This window comes from Crinia signifera, chromosome 5 (assembly GCF_055691185.1).
Source record: "Crinia signifera chromosome 5, ASM5569118v1, whole genome shotgun sequence".
NCBI lineage: Eukaryota > Metazoa > Chordata > Amphibia > Anura > Myobatrachidae > Crinia > Crinia signifera.
In genome coordinates this window covers 156,311,968-156,325,591 of record NC_139221.1, presented here as the reverse complement: position 1 = coordinate 156,325,591, position 13,624 = coordinate 156,311,968, and the positions used below count along the sequence as shown (strand labels likewise).

The 13,624-nt window shown below is 43.6% G+C and overlaps 1 protein-coding gene across 2 annotated transcripts in view; it reads left to right on the top strand.

The window, feature by feature from the left end:
• The window catches only part of CLPTM1L (CLPTM1 like), a 48,583-nt gene that overhangs the window by 20,172 nt on the left and 14,787 nt on the right, over positions 1 to 13,624 (top strand). For both annotated transcript variants that reach the window (XR_014474932.1, XM_083188138.1), the window contains exons 7-11: positions 862 to 979; positions 1,729 to 1,823; positions 2,322 to 2,406; positions 3,203 to 3,306; positions 6,541 to 6,606. Coding sequence is in view for 1 of the 2 variants with exons in the window: in XM_083188138.1 (XP_083044264.1) it covers positions 862 to 979; positions 1,729 to 1,823; positions 2,322 to 2,406; positions 3,203 to 3,306; positions 6,541 to 6,606 (468 nt within the window). In the remaining variant the exon portion in view is untranslated. The remainder of the gene's footprint in view (positions 1 to 861; positions 980 to 1,728; positions 1,824 to 2,321; positions 2,407 to 3,202; positions 3,307 to 6,540; positions 6,607 to 13,624) is intronic.

Below are 13,624 nucleotides of genomic sequence, written 5' to 3'. Positions count from 1 at the left end.
GGATTTACTGGGGGCTGCACAGCATTAGCTCACACATAGGGTAAACTAAACGGCTATACAGCACACACGCACTGATGGTAGGTACATACATACATACATACATACATACATACATACATACATACATACATACATACATACATACATACTTTAATACCTCCTTCCACAGGACTAAATAGGGGTACTTGCAGCACTGCCTGGGTTAGGTCCTCCTAGGGAATCTTGTCTGTACATGGCAGGAGGAACAGACACATTGTCTGTTTCCTGGTATCAGCACCTTAGGAGATGTACTTAACCAGGGGTGGCAGCTCAAGGGATTCTCTCAGGGGTAAATTTACTACTCCAATCGAACTTTGCGAGTTCAATTGGAGAAGTGATGTTGCCTATAGCAGCCAATTTAACTTCTTCATTAATTAGCACCTTCTAGAATATAATAAATAGAAACTGATTTGTTGACCAAAGCAGCATTCCATCGTTAATAGAACCCCAATCTTCGTAAATAAACCCCTCTGACTCTGCCCGTCCTGTACAGAATGACAGCCATCTAACCTCCGTCATAATCATGCAGCCACAGTTCTGCCTGTTTGTAATTAGATCTACCATGGAAGGGAAAGGTGGACTAACGGGCCCCCTTTCTGTCGGCGCCCCCGGACTCCAGTCCCGGCAGTCTTGTGCAACACTGTGGGACTTATCTGCTTATGTTTGAGTGCTTACGATTACTAGATTACTATAACTGATTACTAGAATTACTATAACTGATTACTAGAATTCATAATTTATATCCGAGTCTTGTATTTTGTTAATCTCTGTGTTGTCTTTCTTATTTCAAATCTGATCATGGTAACATTCTCTTTAATGTAGATGATAAACCGTTCCACAATAGAGCTTCCTCTTACTGTTTCATATGACAAGATATCATTAGGAAAACTTCGATTCTGGATTCACATGCAAGACGCGGTCTACTCTCTGCAGCAGTTCGGTATGTTGTTTTTCATAATGCATTCTGTGCCAATTATTACAAATAATATTGTTCTTGGGCCATGTTTGGGTTTGGCTGGGGAAGGGGGGGGAGTTAGTTGTAGGTACTGGGGGGAATAAGGGTTAGGCTGTGTGGAGCCCCCTCCATTAGCGCTGGGTTGCAGTGTGAGTGGGGGGTTAGGTTTACGCAACAGAGTATGTGATTTGGGTTTGAGCACTAGGGGGAGGGTAAGGGTTTGAGGGTGGAGGGTAAGTATACTTATCCTAGCCCTTTTGGTATTCCCTCCTTTTGGATACCGCCATCGTTTTTTTGAACACTGGCATCCTAAGCGCCGGTAACCCATATGTATCCCATTGTGAGAGATTATATTCTAAAATGAAGGGGCAGATAAGGTTGACACAGCAGGGGGAGACAGTGAATAAGGAGTAAGTATTCTTTTGGTGCAGTTTAGTTAGGAGCCATGTCCTTTCCCCATGAGTAAGTGCGGTTATAAACTGAACTTACAGTACGGTTGCTTTTGAGGATTTCCACCTCCAGCCTCGTAGGGTAGCAAGCAAATACATGCTGCACGGGGGGTGAGGTAAGGCGCAACTTGCGGCCTTTGCAAGTTTGGGGATGAATTACTGTTATAACACCCCCCCCCCCCCCCCAAAAAAAAAAAAACCCCTCAGTAGACCTTGCCAATGGATTAATTTACATTGATATTCTTGCTAATAGCAGTAATGTCATTTTTGTTTTTTCACGAACAGGCTTTTCAGAAAAAGACGCAGATGAAGTAAAGGGAATATTTGTGGATACCAATCTTTATTTTCTAGCGCTCACATTCTTTGTGGCAGCATTTCATGTAAGATAATTTGCGGTCTATACAATAATAATTACATTATAAATATTTAACTATTGTACTATAGCGAGAATGTTATTTAAACACCTCTTAAGGAGCGGAGCACAGCACTACCATTCTATTATCTCTTGTATAATAACTGCATCTAAACCCAGTGTAAACAGGTTCACTGATTTGTATTGGAAATGCAATTCATATGTAATAAATATAAGGCGTTCATCATATAGTATATTGCCAGATCACAGGTTAAAAACTAGACACAAAACTAAAGACAAAAAGCAGCATATCCAGTTACAAAGTTATTAGTTCAAATGGATAACTTGAGCTGCAATAAGTTAGACATTTATATTAGCCCTCTACATTGTACTTACACAGAACGTTTATATAAAATCATTCTTATGGCTATATACAGCTCACTAACAGATGGGAATTTAGAGTTGTTCATTATTGTTTGATTTATGTTTTGCATATATCTGTAATATATTGCTTTTTATTTTGCAGCTGCTGTTCGACTTTCTTGCATTTAAAAATGACATTAGTTTCTGGAAAAAGAAGAAAAATATGGTTGGGATGTCAACAAAAGCAGGCATGTGTTAAGCAAATGTGGCTCTTTTTGCCCCACTTTTGATAAGAATTAGTTTATTATGAACCTTTATGTGCCATCACCCATTAGCTGCACACAATAGGGCACATGAGAAGGGTGAAGTGGGTCTGTTTTTTCGTGTTTTTGCACTGCATAGGCGTCTTACAGGTGATCAAACTCCATTGCATGTTGGCATAGTCTAGCGAGGTCATGTAAATGGAATTGTGGGCATTTCAGAGTAGGGAGTACAAGAACTGAAAGAAGAAAAAAGAGTTGCCAATGTTGGACGCACACCTTAGAAGAAATAATTCCTTTATTAAAACTTCACTTTTATTAATGTTAGTTAAAAAGTCCCTTTTAACTAAGGACTGTGAGCCGTGCTGGCATTTATAATGGATATTTTAAGGATCTCTCACAGCAACGTTGGCACTCAAAGTGTTAATCAAAAGGTTTGCGTGGCAGTTTTCACACCTACTTTGAAAAATTCCCTTGGCACTCAAAGAGTTAAGCAGTGTTGAAAAAGAAACGCTTTAAAAAAAAAAAATTGCCAAACCCTCTTCATCCAGCAGGGAACACTAGAATAGACCTTACAGTGGGTATAGATTGTGAAGTAACTGTGAGCCGGCACTTCAAGTTTTTTGGTAGTGTCAGCTTCTCCCTCTCTATACCCCTCCCCAATCCAGTCTTAGTTTAGTGCCCTCGCCACATATGCCAGGGTTGTGTTTATTTAATGCATTTTAACATTGCACACATGAATATAATGCTTTGTATATTTGTAAATATGTACTTTCTTTTGCAGTATTGTGGCGATGCTTTAGTACTGTGGTAATCTTCCTTTTCCTACTGGATGAACAAACCAGTTTATTGGTATTGATACCAGCAGGCATTGGAGCTGTAATAGAAGTGAGTTAAAAAATGTAATATATTCATATTACCTGTACACTAATGTAATAAATGTTTGTGTATGTTTTAGTGTAAATGTATTGTTTTCACTTGTTTTTAAATGTGGGTTATCTATTCTTTTAATGTTTCCCTTTGGCAAGTGCTACCCTTTATATGCTTACTGTACTTTGCCTGGATTCGGGACATCTGTCAGAATGAACTTAGGTCTACAGTCATTAGGTCGACCCCACTAGGTCGACTGGCAGGAAGGTCGACCTGACTTAAGGTCGACATGGGCCAAGGTCGACATGACTTAAGGTCGAATTTGCATAAAGGTAGACATGAGGAAGGTCGACTGGTCATAAGGTCGACATGGGTTTTTCACTGTTTTTTTATCCGAATGTCGACACAGTCGACATGGACACAGTTGGCAATGAGAATCGGACGCTCGCTTCGCTCGCAATGCTTCGGGCACGGTGCCTCGCTGCGCTCGGCACACTATTTTATTCTCCCACCACGCCCTAGTGGATGGTAGGGCATGAAATATGCCTGTCAGCTCAAAAAACAGTGAGAAACCCATGTCGACCTTATGACCAGTCGACCTTCCGCATGTCGACCTTTATGCAAATTCGACCTTAAGTCATGTCGACCTTGGCCCATGTCGACCTTAAGTCAGGTCGACCTTCCTGCCAGTCGACCTAGTGGGGTCGACCTAATGACTGTAGACCTAAGTTCATTCTAATAGATGACCGCTTCCCCTTTGCCTATGTACACAGTGATTACTGCAGACTACTTGGCTAACTGACCACAGGTTCCTGGACAACAGAAGGGTGGCATGTTTTGCCATTTCGTACAGTGACCATCTGTGACACTGTAGACGGTTGAGTCTGCCTAGAATGCACTAGTTACTCCAATTCATCCCTGAAGTGCACAATTGGGTAAAGACCTGGGGCCAAGTGTAATAGGGTGTGAGAATCAGAAAGTGAGAGATTTTGAGATATATATATATATAATTTTTTTTTTTTTTTTTTCTTGCGTGGCAATCATTTACACTCCCAAAATCTTTCTAATGGTGTGTACACACTTGTACAATTTAGACTATCTGCATACAATGTAGACTATATAGTGCAGATATGCACTATATAGTCTATGCAGCCAAGACTTTCTGGCTGCGATATGGGAGCACGCATCGGGATCGCAAGGGTTAAAACCTGTGCAATCTGCATGAGATCCAGGTGAGATTTTGACTATAGAGTCAAAATCTCATGCACATTGTACAAGTGTGTCTCATACTCCAATTTGGCTGTGGAAATATGACAGATGGCATTGTACATCAGATGAACTTTCTTGTTTCTGTAGATATGCCATAAAATAGGGAGCACAGCGTTATCAATAACTATTATAGTTCCACAAATTAATGACAAAAACTAGAGATGAGCAGGTTCGGTTTTACTCGGATCTCAAAGTGGGACCTTATTGGCTATCCAAAACGTGACCGCCGGTATACAATAGAAAAATCCAATATAATTTGCTGATAAAAACAGAGTAAAACCGAACTGCTCCTCTATAAAAAAAAACTTCTCATACTCTGATCAAGCAGCCTCCAGTGATCCCATTTTAGCTCTGTCCAGCAAGCCCCTTACCTGTTCTATACCTTCACCCACCATTTTGCTTGCAAGGGATTTTGTCTACGTGAAGTAATTTGTTCTAACATGGCAAAATTCAGAATCTTGACAAAACATACGCAGTTTAACACAAGTTCTCTTAAACATTTTTTCTAATAATTGTTTTTATGCATGGGCTTCGTCTGGCAAGTGACAATTGATTATTTTATTTTTTCGTGAAAATAGCAAGAACTCGCGCATGCAATGTCTCCAGGAGGGGGACATCGCCGGAGGGGGGGAGTTTACGCTACCCTGCTTCGGCGGGCAAGATGTTAATACATCTTGTGACTCTGCCCTCCTGCTTCACCTCGTTAATAAGGTGAAGCAGGAAGTATTATAGTGGCAAGCTAAGCGCTGCTATAATACATCTGCCCCATTATGTTGAAAAAGTGAAGCACTGTGAATACTTTCAGGGTGCACTGTAAGTGTGGATTGTGTGCCATCCCTTATTTATGGAACTTTATATTACTTCTCGCCTCTTCCTGGCTTCCATTTATTTATGGGCCTCCATGGAATGAGAGATCTTCCCTTGGATCCGATACGTAATCCCGACATGGGGGGGACGTGGATCGCCCCGGGCCCCTTGCGGGCTCGCTGCGCTCGCCACGCAGCGGGCCCGGTGCCTCGCTACGCTCGCCACGCTATTTTATTCTCCCTCTATGGGTGTCGTGGACACCCACGGAGGGAGAAAGTTTCGGGATTTCGGCGGTCGGGATTCCAGTGTCGGGATTCTGAACGCCGGGATCCCGACCGCCGGCAAATTGACCGCATCCCCTTCCCTTTATCCCTGTACTTCCCAGGTGCTCTTGAGTGTATAGGGGCTTTTGTCTTTGGATTACCAGACATTATGGCAGATGTATTAAGCCTGGAAAAGAGATAAAGTGAAAGGAGAACGCACCAACCAACCAATCAACTCCCAACTGTCATTTTCAAACATAGTTCATTGTCTGGTGCTTTATCTCCTTTCGCTTTATCTCCAGTTTATCTCTTCCCAGGCTTAATACATCAGCCCCATAATTTCTATGGGAGGGCTCCCCTTTTTCAAACTAGGGTGCACCCAACTTTGTAGATGCCAATGTGACGGAGAAAGATTTATAGCCACTATTCTAGCTAATAGCCATATAATTTGTGGTAGTTTCTGGCTGTGTTCTATTGAATGCTTTGCACCATATCAGTATAAATATGTTGATGAAGAAAAATGTATCCGTTTTTTTTTCTGCCAGTGGATATAGTTACATATATGCTGCCATTTTCTATTTCACTGGCTTTAAACTTACTATCTGATTATACATTTTTTTCAGTTTCCATTTTACCAGGAGGACGATATGTAATTGCGTCCTTGTTTAGCGGCGGTGCGGGATGCAAGCCGAACTCAGGTGTTTCTTGAAAGGAACAATCCTGTACAATGCAAAACGATGCCTTGTAAATTATAGCCCCTTTAAAAAAAAAAAAAAAAAAAAACATGTACGCTTTCGGCTGGCACCCCCGCATGGCTGAACTCGGACTCTATTACATCTGGTTTAGAAAGTCTAAGGTTTAGTGCTAGAGCGTGCTGGTTTTGGATGAAAACAATGTATTGTTTTACTTGTAGGTCTGGAAGGTCAAGAAAGCCTTGAAAATAACCTTTGTATTCCGAGGTCTGACTCCAGTAATCAAGGTAAGTTAGTTTATTGTCCGTGGTTTGTTGCTCCATGATTAAAGGCTTCTCCAACTTTAGAACTATGATTTTTACGTTTTTGTTCATCTGTCCGGTTATGTGTATCTGTTTTTAATTTAATAAGCTTATTTCCTATTGCTAATCAATTTCTTACTACATATTTGGGTTTTAAAATGATTTTAAGCTTTCTTAAAATATTGATGCACACTCATTAATTTAGAAAATTGTGTAGTTAGGTAGCACTCAGGCTGTGTGTGTGTGTGCGTATTTCGATTTATTTATATGTAAATAGGGTGTATTTGTATGCAGCTTTTTTTTTATTTATTTTTGAAAAATTCTAGAGTAAAAGATTAATAGCTCATATATTAAGGACCTTATTCTGGTCCATTAGCGCCCCTGCAAATTTTCACGGAGGGAGCAATGTTCTGTGCATTTCTGAGCATGTGCAGACGCCAAGTGCAATCGGACATAGCGAACTGCAAATTCGCCATCCCATTCGTACCAAACAGTGCAGGCTAGACATGCCCATGGGAACGCCAGCGTTTCATGGGTGTTCCCATGAAAAAGTTCCCAGGGATATGAGGCAGTGAGGCAGCTGCCGGGGGCTGGCAGCTGACATAACAGGCTGACAGCTGCCCACCCTGTCCTCGCACAGGGCGTAAAGCTAAGGCACCTGAGTGCACGCTCCACATCATTCGATGGTCGAATTATGCCAATTTTCACACCTATTTTGACTTTCTAGTGGCACTCAAAAAGGTTAAGGTTGCTACAGCTCCCCTTAGCTGAGTAAGCAGAGAAGGAAATCTGAAATCCAATCAGTCCCCATTACAAAGCGGCATTGAATTTTAGCAATAGAAGGATTCAGAGGTTTTCTCCATTTCTTTACTATGGCAGTTTGTGCATTTCTTAAAATGTGGCCAGTTGTGGACCAGTGATGCATGGGAAATTGCGAGGTGTAAAAATGCAATATTTCTTCTACGATCCCCATGGCAGCCATACATTGGGATATTCCCTTCCCCCATCAGAGCAGACAGGATTGATTTCTCTTGGGACCGCCCACCTTGGGTATAATAGACCCCTCCTCCACCTCCACTGTATCTTTTTTTCCTGTCTCCGTGTTTAGAGTAGACAGAGTAGGCAATTATTTTTTGTTTAAAGCAGGGTTACCTCGGCAGCATGGAGCTGAAGGGGTGGCTCCCCGGGGAGAAGAGGGCGCAGGAGACCAGTCTAACTTGTCTCCTTGTGCACACATACCCTGCCGCGGGCTCAAGAAGGAGGATTCTGGAGTAGACGCTCCAGCCAGGACAGCAGGACTCCCACGTGTGTTCTCCCCGCAGCGTCAGCCCCGCTGGAAGCCGCGGCTGCACGCGACAGCATCTAAAGGCAGAAGGGGCGGAAGTGCCGGGTTCGCGTCACTTCCGCCCATAGACGCTGGTAGCGCGTCTCACAATTCAGTCCCCTGGTAACACGGGACGGGGGAATTGGTTCCGCTCGGCTATCCTGACGCACACGCAAGTTTTGGCGGCCACTCAGGGGTTAAATGGCCGCAGCAATGGCCAGTTCAGCGGCGTGTAAGGTGGTTTTCAGCGTGGAGTGCCTCACTGTGTGCTGTATTTGCTACCATGGATGCGCCTTCTCCCCAGAAGCCTGATGATGCCCCAGTGAGGTAAGCCCTTTGGTTTTGGGCATCAGTTGTTTATTTTTAAGATAGATATTGAGTGTAGCTTCTCTCTTTTAGTGTGCCTGTCTCTCCTGTGCATAAGAAAAGAACAGCTAAGAAGAAGTTCATTGAGTCCATATGCATGACATGTGATCAATCCTTCGCTTCAGCACAGAAGAAGGCAATTTGTGATATATGTGAAATAGCACAATCTAAAGTGTTAAAGAAATCAGAACACACGGAGGTCATTAAGGAATTAATGGCCTGGCTTAAAGAGAACTTTGTCTCTAAAAATGAGTTTACCCAGAGCCAGTCAGTAAAGAGGTCTAGAATGCAGGCTGAATTTACACCTGAGGAGGATTCTTCAGAGGAATTAGAATGTGAGGATAAGGGTTCGTCGGAGGAAGGCGAACTAGAAGAAGTCAGAACATTTAATTTGGATCTGGTAGAAAACCTGTTAAAACACATATACAAGGCTATGAACTTTAAAGAGCTTGCATCTACCTCTGAGACTAAGGATCCACTATATGAAGACAGGGACAAAAGAGGCAGAACCTTTCCTGTAAATAAAGTCATAAGAGAAATGATACTTAAGGAATGGGTCAGCATTGACAAGAGAGTCACCCTAGGGAGCAGGGTGGAAAGAATGTACCCGTTCAAAGATGAAGAATTTCTCGGCTGGTGCACTACACCCAAAGTAGACGCGGCGGTGGCTGAAATTATTTCGAAGTCCACCATTCCGGTAGAGGACGCGGCGGCATTTAAAGATGCCATGGATAGAAAAATGGAAACTTCGTTACGCAAGGTCCATTCAGCATCAGCGGGTTCCCTGAAAACTAATGTTGCGGTGGCCTCAGTAGCCAGGGCGATTAGGTTGTGGACCTCTAATCTAAAGACAGATATGGAGGAGAAGATATCTAAACAGTATCTTATCAAAAATCTGGACATTATACAGAAGGCCGTTGACTTCCTATGTGAAGCTTCTCTTGATGGGGTCTCTTTTGCAGCTAAGACTATGGCGGCAGGGGTAACAGGCCGCAGGGCGCTTTGGCTAAAACCCTGGAATGCTGACGCTAATTCCAAAAATAAACTAGCAAACTTACCCTTTGAGGGAAAATTTCTATTTGGATCCAAACTGGATTCTATGATACAGAGAATTTCAGGGGGAAAATCTGTCCGCTTACCCCAAGAGAAGAAGAATCGGTTTAATTTTCCCGCCTCCACAAGACAAACGTACAGAGAAGCAAAAACATATCGTCCGGGAAAGACGTATTACAAGAGGGGAAGTACGAGTACCTCTAGACAGGCATTTCGTCAAAACTTTCGTGGCAGATACCAACCTGAAAAGGATTGGAACCAGAAAGGAAAACTATGACTATCTCCAAAAGAACTGTATTGGCGCCAGACTACTGAGGTTCGTGACGACCTGGGAAGAGATAATAAGAGACACTTGGGTGCTGAATATAATCCATCACGGCTACTATATCGAGTTCGAGACAGCACCTCTCCATCACAGATTTCTAAGATCAAGGATACCAGGCGTACCCGAAGAAAAGAAAGCCCTACTTCTCAAATTAGAGCAACTCCTACAGACGGAGGCCATAGAGGAGGTTCCAAAAGAAGAACAGGGAAAGGGCTTTTATTCGAATCTCTTTCTGGTGAAGAAACCGAACGGAACGTTCAGAACTATCCTGGATCTCAGAGATCTAAATGTCTACATAAGACAAATAAAATTCAAGATGGAGACCCTGAGTTCCATAGTTATGGAAATAAGAAGGGGAGATTACCTTGCATCAATAGATTTAAAGGATGCGTATTATCATATCCCGATAAATCAGGGACACAGAAAATTTCTCAGGTTCTCGGTGGCCAATCGTCATTTTCAATTTACCTGTCTTCCATTTGGGCTGAAAACTTCTCCGAGAGTCTTTACCAAAGTACTAGTTACAGTGATTGCGGCTCTGAGACTCAGAGGGATTCAGGTATGGTCCTACCTAGACGACCTACTCATTGCAGGAGACTCTGTGAGAGAAACAGAGGACAATGTAAGGAAGACTATAGATCTGCTACAACTTCTAGGTTGGGTGACAAACACAGAAAAAAGCCAGACTGTTCCGACACAGAAGATACAGTTTCTGGGGGCTATGATAGACACAGTCCAGTTTCAGATATCCCTGTCGGCCGAAAGATGTCTGAAGATCCAAGAGCTAACAAGTCTAATGTTACAGAAGGACGACTGCCCTCTGAGTATGGCTATCCAGCTGTTGGGTATGATGGCATCCTGTATCAGGATCATCCCGTGGGCGCAGTGGAGAATGCGACGACTTCAGTGGGCCATCATCCCATTACAGAAGAATGGCTATGCAGATCATCACCGGTTCAGGCTAAGTCAAGAGGTAAGACAAGACCTAAAGTGGTGGCAACAGGGTCTAGAAGAAAGGAGTACCAGTCTAAAAGATCCTACATTCCGAATACTAACTACGGATGCCAGTCTGTCCAGGTGGGGAGCTCATATAGAGGGAAGGTCTATACAAGGCTCCTGGACAAGGAAAGAAGCAAGGAACTCCTCAAACATGAGAGAATTACAAGCAGTCTGGGAGGCCATACAACTCCTAAAGGAAGACATTCGCCATTCACATCTGAGAGTAATGTCAGACAATGTGACAGTAGTGTCCCACATAAATCACCAGGGGGGCACAAGAAGTATCAGACTCATGCAGATGTCAGAAAGGATACTAAGCTGGGCGGAAGACAATCTGGAGTCCTTGTCAGCAGTATATATTCCAGGCAAGAGGAATGTACTAGCAGACTTCCTGAGTCGAGAGGTGATATCGCCAGGGGAGTGGGAGCTGAATACAGAAGTCTTTTCTCAGATAGAGAAAATATTCGGGACCCCAGAAGTAGACATGATGGCCAACTTTCGGAACAGAAAGGTGAACAACTTCTTCTCAAAATCATTTCATCCGCAAGCCCTAGCCATGGATTCCCTTTCCGTGAAATGGAACTTCAAACTGGGCTACATATTTCCCCCCTTTCCGATGATCGGGAGAGTCTTAAAGAAACTGAGGGAAGATCGGGTCGAAGTAGTGGCGATACTGCCCTACTGGCCGAGAAGGCCCTGGTTCGTCAGTGTTCTAAAGATGGCGGTGCAGGAACCGTGGTCACTTCCCAACAGGCAGGACCTACTGCATCAGGGTCCGGTATATCATCCAGAGCCAGCAAGGTTGTCGCTAAAGGCATGGAGATTGAGCGGAGCATATTAAGTAGGCATAACTTGTCATCCCAGGTTGTGGAAATGATGCTGAAGGCCAGAAAGAACATTTCGTCCTTATCCTATTATAGAACTTGGAGCAAGTTCATGGAATGGGGTCAGTTCAACGGTGACTTCTCATCGATACCAACAGGTAGAGTCCTGCAGTTTCTATATGACGGCTTTCAAATGGGTCTTGCCCCAGCAACAATAAAAGCTCAGATTTCTGCCCTAGCAGTACTATTAGATAGGCCATTGGCTGAAGAAAGGCTGATAAAAAGGTTTAATAGAGCCATGAGGAGGATCAGACCGCCAGTCAAGGCTATAGTGGCACCGTGGGACTTAAACCTTATGTTAGCGGTATTAGCTAAACACCCCTTTGAACCTTTAACAGAGTGTCCTCTAAAGTATCTAACGTGGAAGACGGTCTTCTTGGTCGCAGTCACCTCGGCCAGAAGAGTAAGTGAGCTCCAAGCTCTATGGATAGAGGAGCCTTATCTTGTTATCTTCCCAGATAGAGTGGTACTTAGAACACATCCTGAGTTCGTACCTAAGGTAATATCTTCTTTTCACCTCAATCAGGAGATTGTGTTACCTAGTTTCTACCCAGAACCGGAAAATGAGGAACAACAAAGTTGGCATACGCTGGACCTTGTCCGGGTCATTTCAATATACCTGGAAAGAACTAAAGTCCTTAGATCGACCAAACACCTATTTGTCATCCCGAGTGGTGTCCGTAAGGGGAAGGAACCAGGAAAACAAACCATATCCAGATGGATAAGAGAGACGATCGTGGCAGCCTACAAACTGGAAAACAAGAAAGTACCTCCCATAGTACAGGCACATTCCACAAGGGCAGTCTCGGAGTCATGGGCGAACAGGGCCAAAGCTTCAGTGACCGAGATCTGCAAAGCTGCTACCTGGTCGTCAGTACACACCTTTGTAAAACATTATGCTCTTGATGTTTCTCTTGCCCACTTTGGGAAGCATGTTCTCCAAGAGGCAGTATCTGCGGATACCTCTGTATAAATAAAATATTCATGCATAACATTACCCTCCCGTTTATTTGTCTTGGGTATGTCCCAATGTATGGCTGCCATGGGGATCGTAGAAGAAAGAGTCGAATTATACTCACCGATAATTCCTTTTTCTTCCTAGAGATCCCATGGCAGCCACTGATTACCCTCCCTTGTATTATGATGTGTTTTCTCTAGGGACCTTGGTACGGAGACACTCAAAAGATACAGTGGAGGTGGAGGAGGGGTCTATTATACCCAAGGTGGGCGGTCCCAAGAGAAATCAATCCTGTCTGCTCTGATGGGGGAAGGGAATATCCCAATGTATGGCTGCCATGGGATCTCTAGGAAGAAAAAGGAATTATCGGTGAGTATAATTCGACTCTTTCAGTTTGAGTGGAAAATGACCATTCTAGACCTTATTGAGTTAAATTGCTAAACGATAGGGGTGTGGCTTCAAAGGCCAAGATGACGGATACTAATTTAATATAGTTCCATCAGGGCTCCCTGATAAACTGATGCTTTATACCTTCTGTGGCCCCAACAAAAGACTCCACTTATCTGGCTTACTCCTGTTCCCAGAAGCGCAACTCGCTTGCCTCCCAACTTGCTTCCTGGTGACAGCTTCCAGAGGCAGGGATGCATCCATCAGGGACAATATATGACCAGCAAATAGGGTTCCTGCCCTCCCCCACTGTGTGCCCACAATTTGTGCTACTTCTTAAAGCCAGGAGGGTCCTAGACCAGTGTTCCCAGGCTCATTTACTGACCTATAAGGCACGTAGTGCTGGAATCCACTTGGATCTCTCTGGTCTGTCTCTTTAACAAACTGCAGTGTGCCAGGCACTTAGGAGCTCACACTGCCTGCAGAGCCACTGGAATTGAAGAGCATTCACCATTTTTGACACTGGCTGCAGCTCCCTGGATACCCACCATAGTTGCCTGACAAGCTGGACATAGTCCGTGGACTACAGGTCTGGTCTAGGCTGCAACACAGGGCGTCCTTCTGCTTCCAAGTGTTGAGTGGCAGATAGAGAAAGAAGGGGTGTGGTTGCGCTAATAATTATATAATAAATTTATATGGAATAAGAA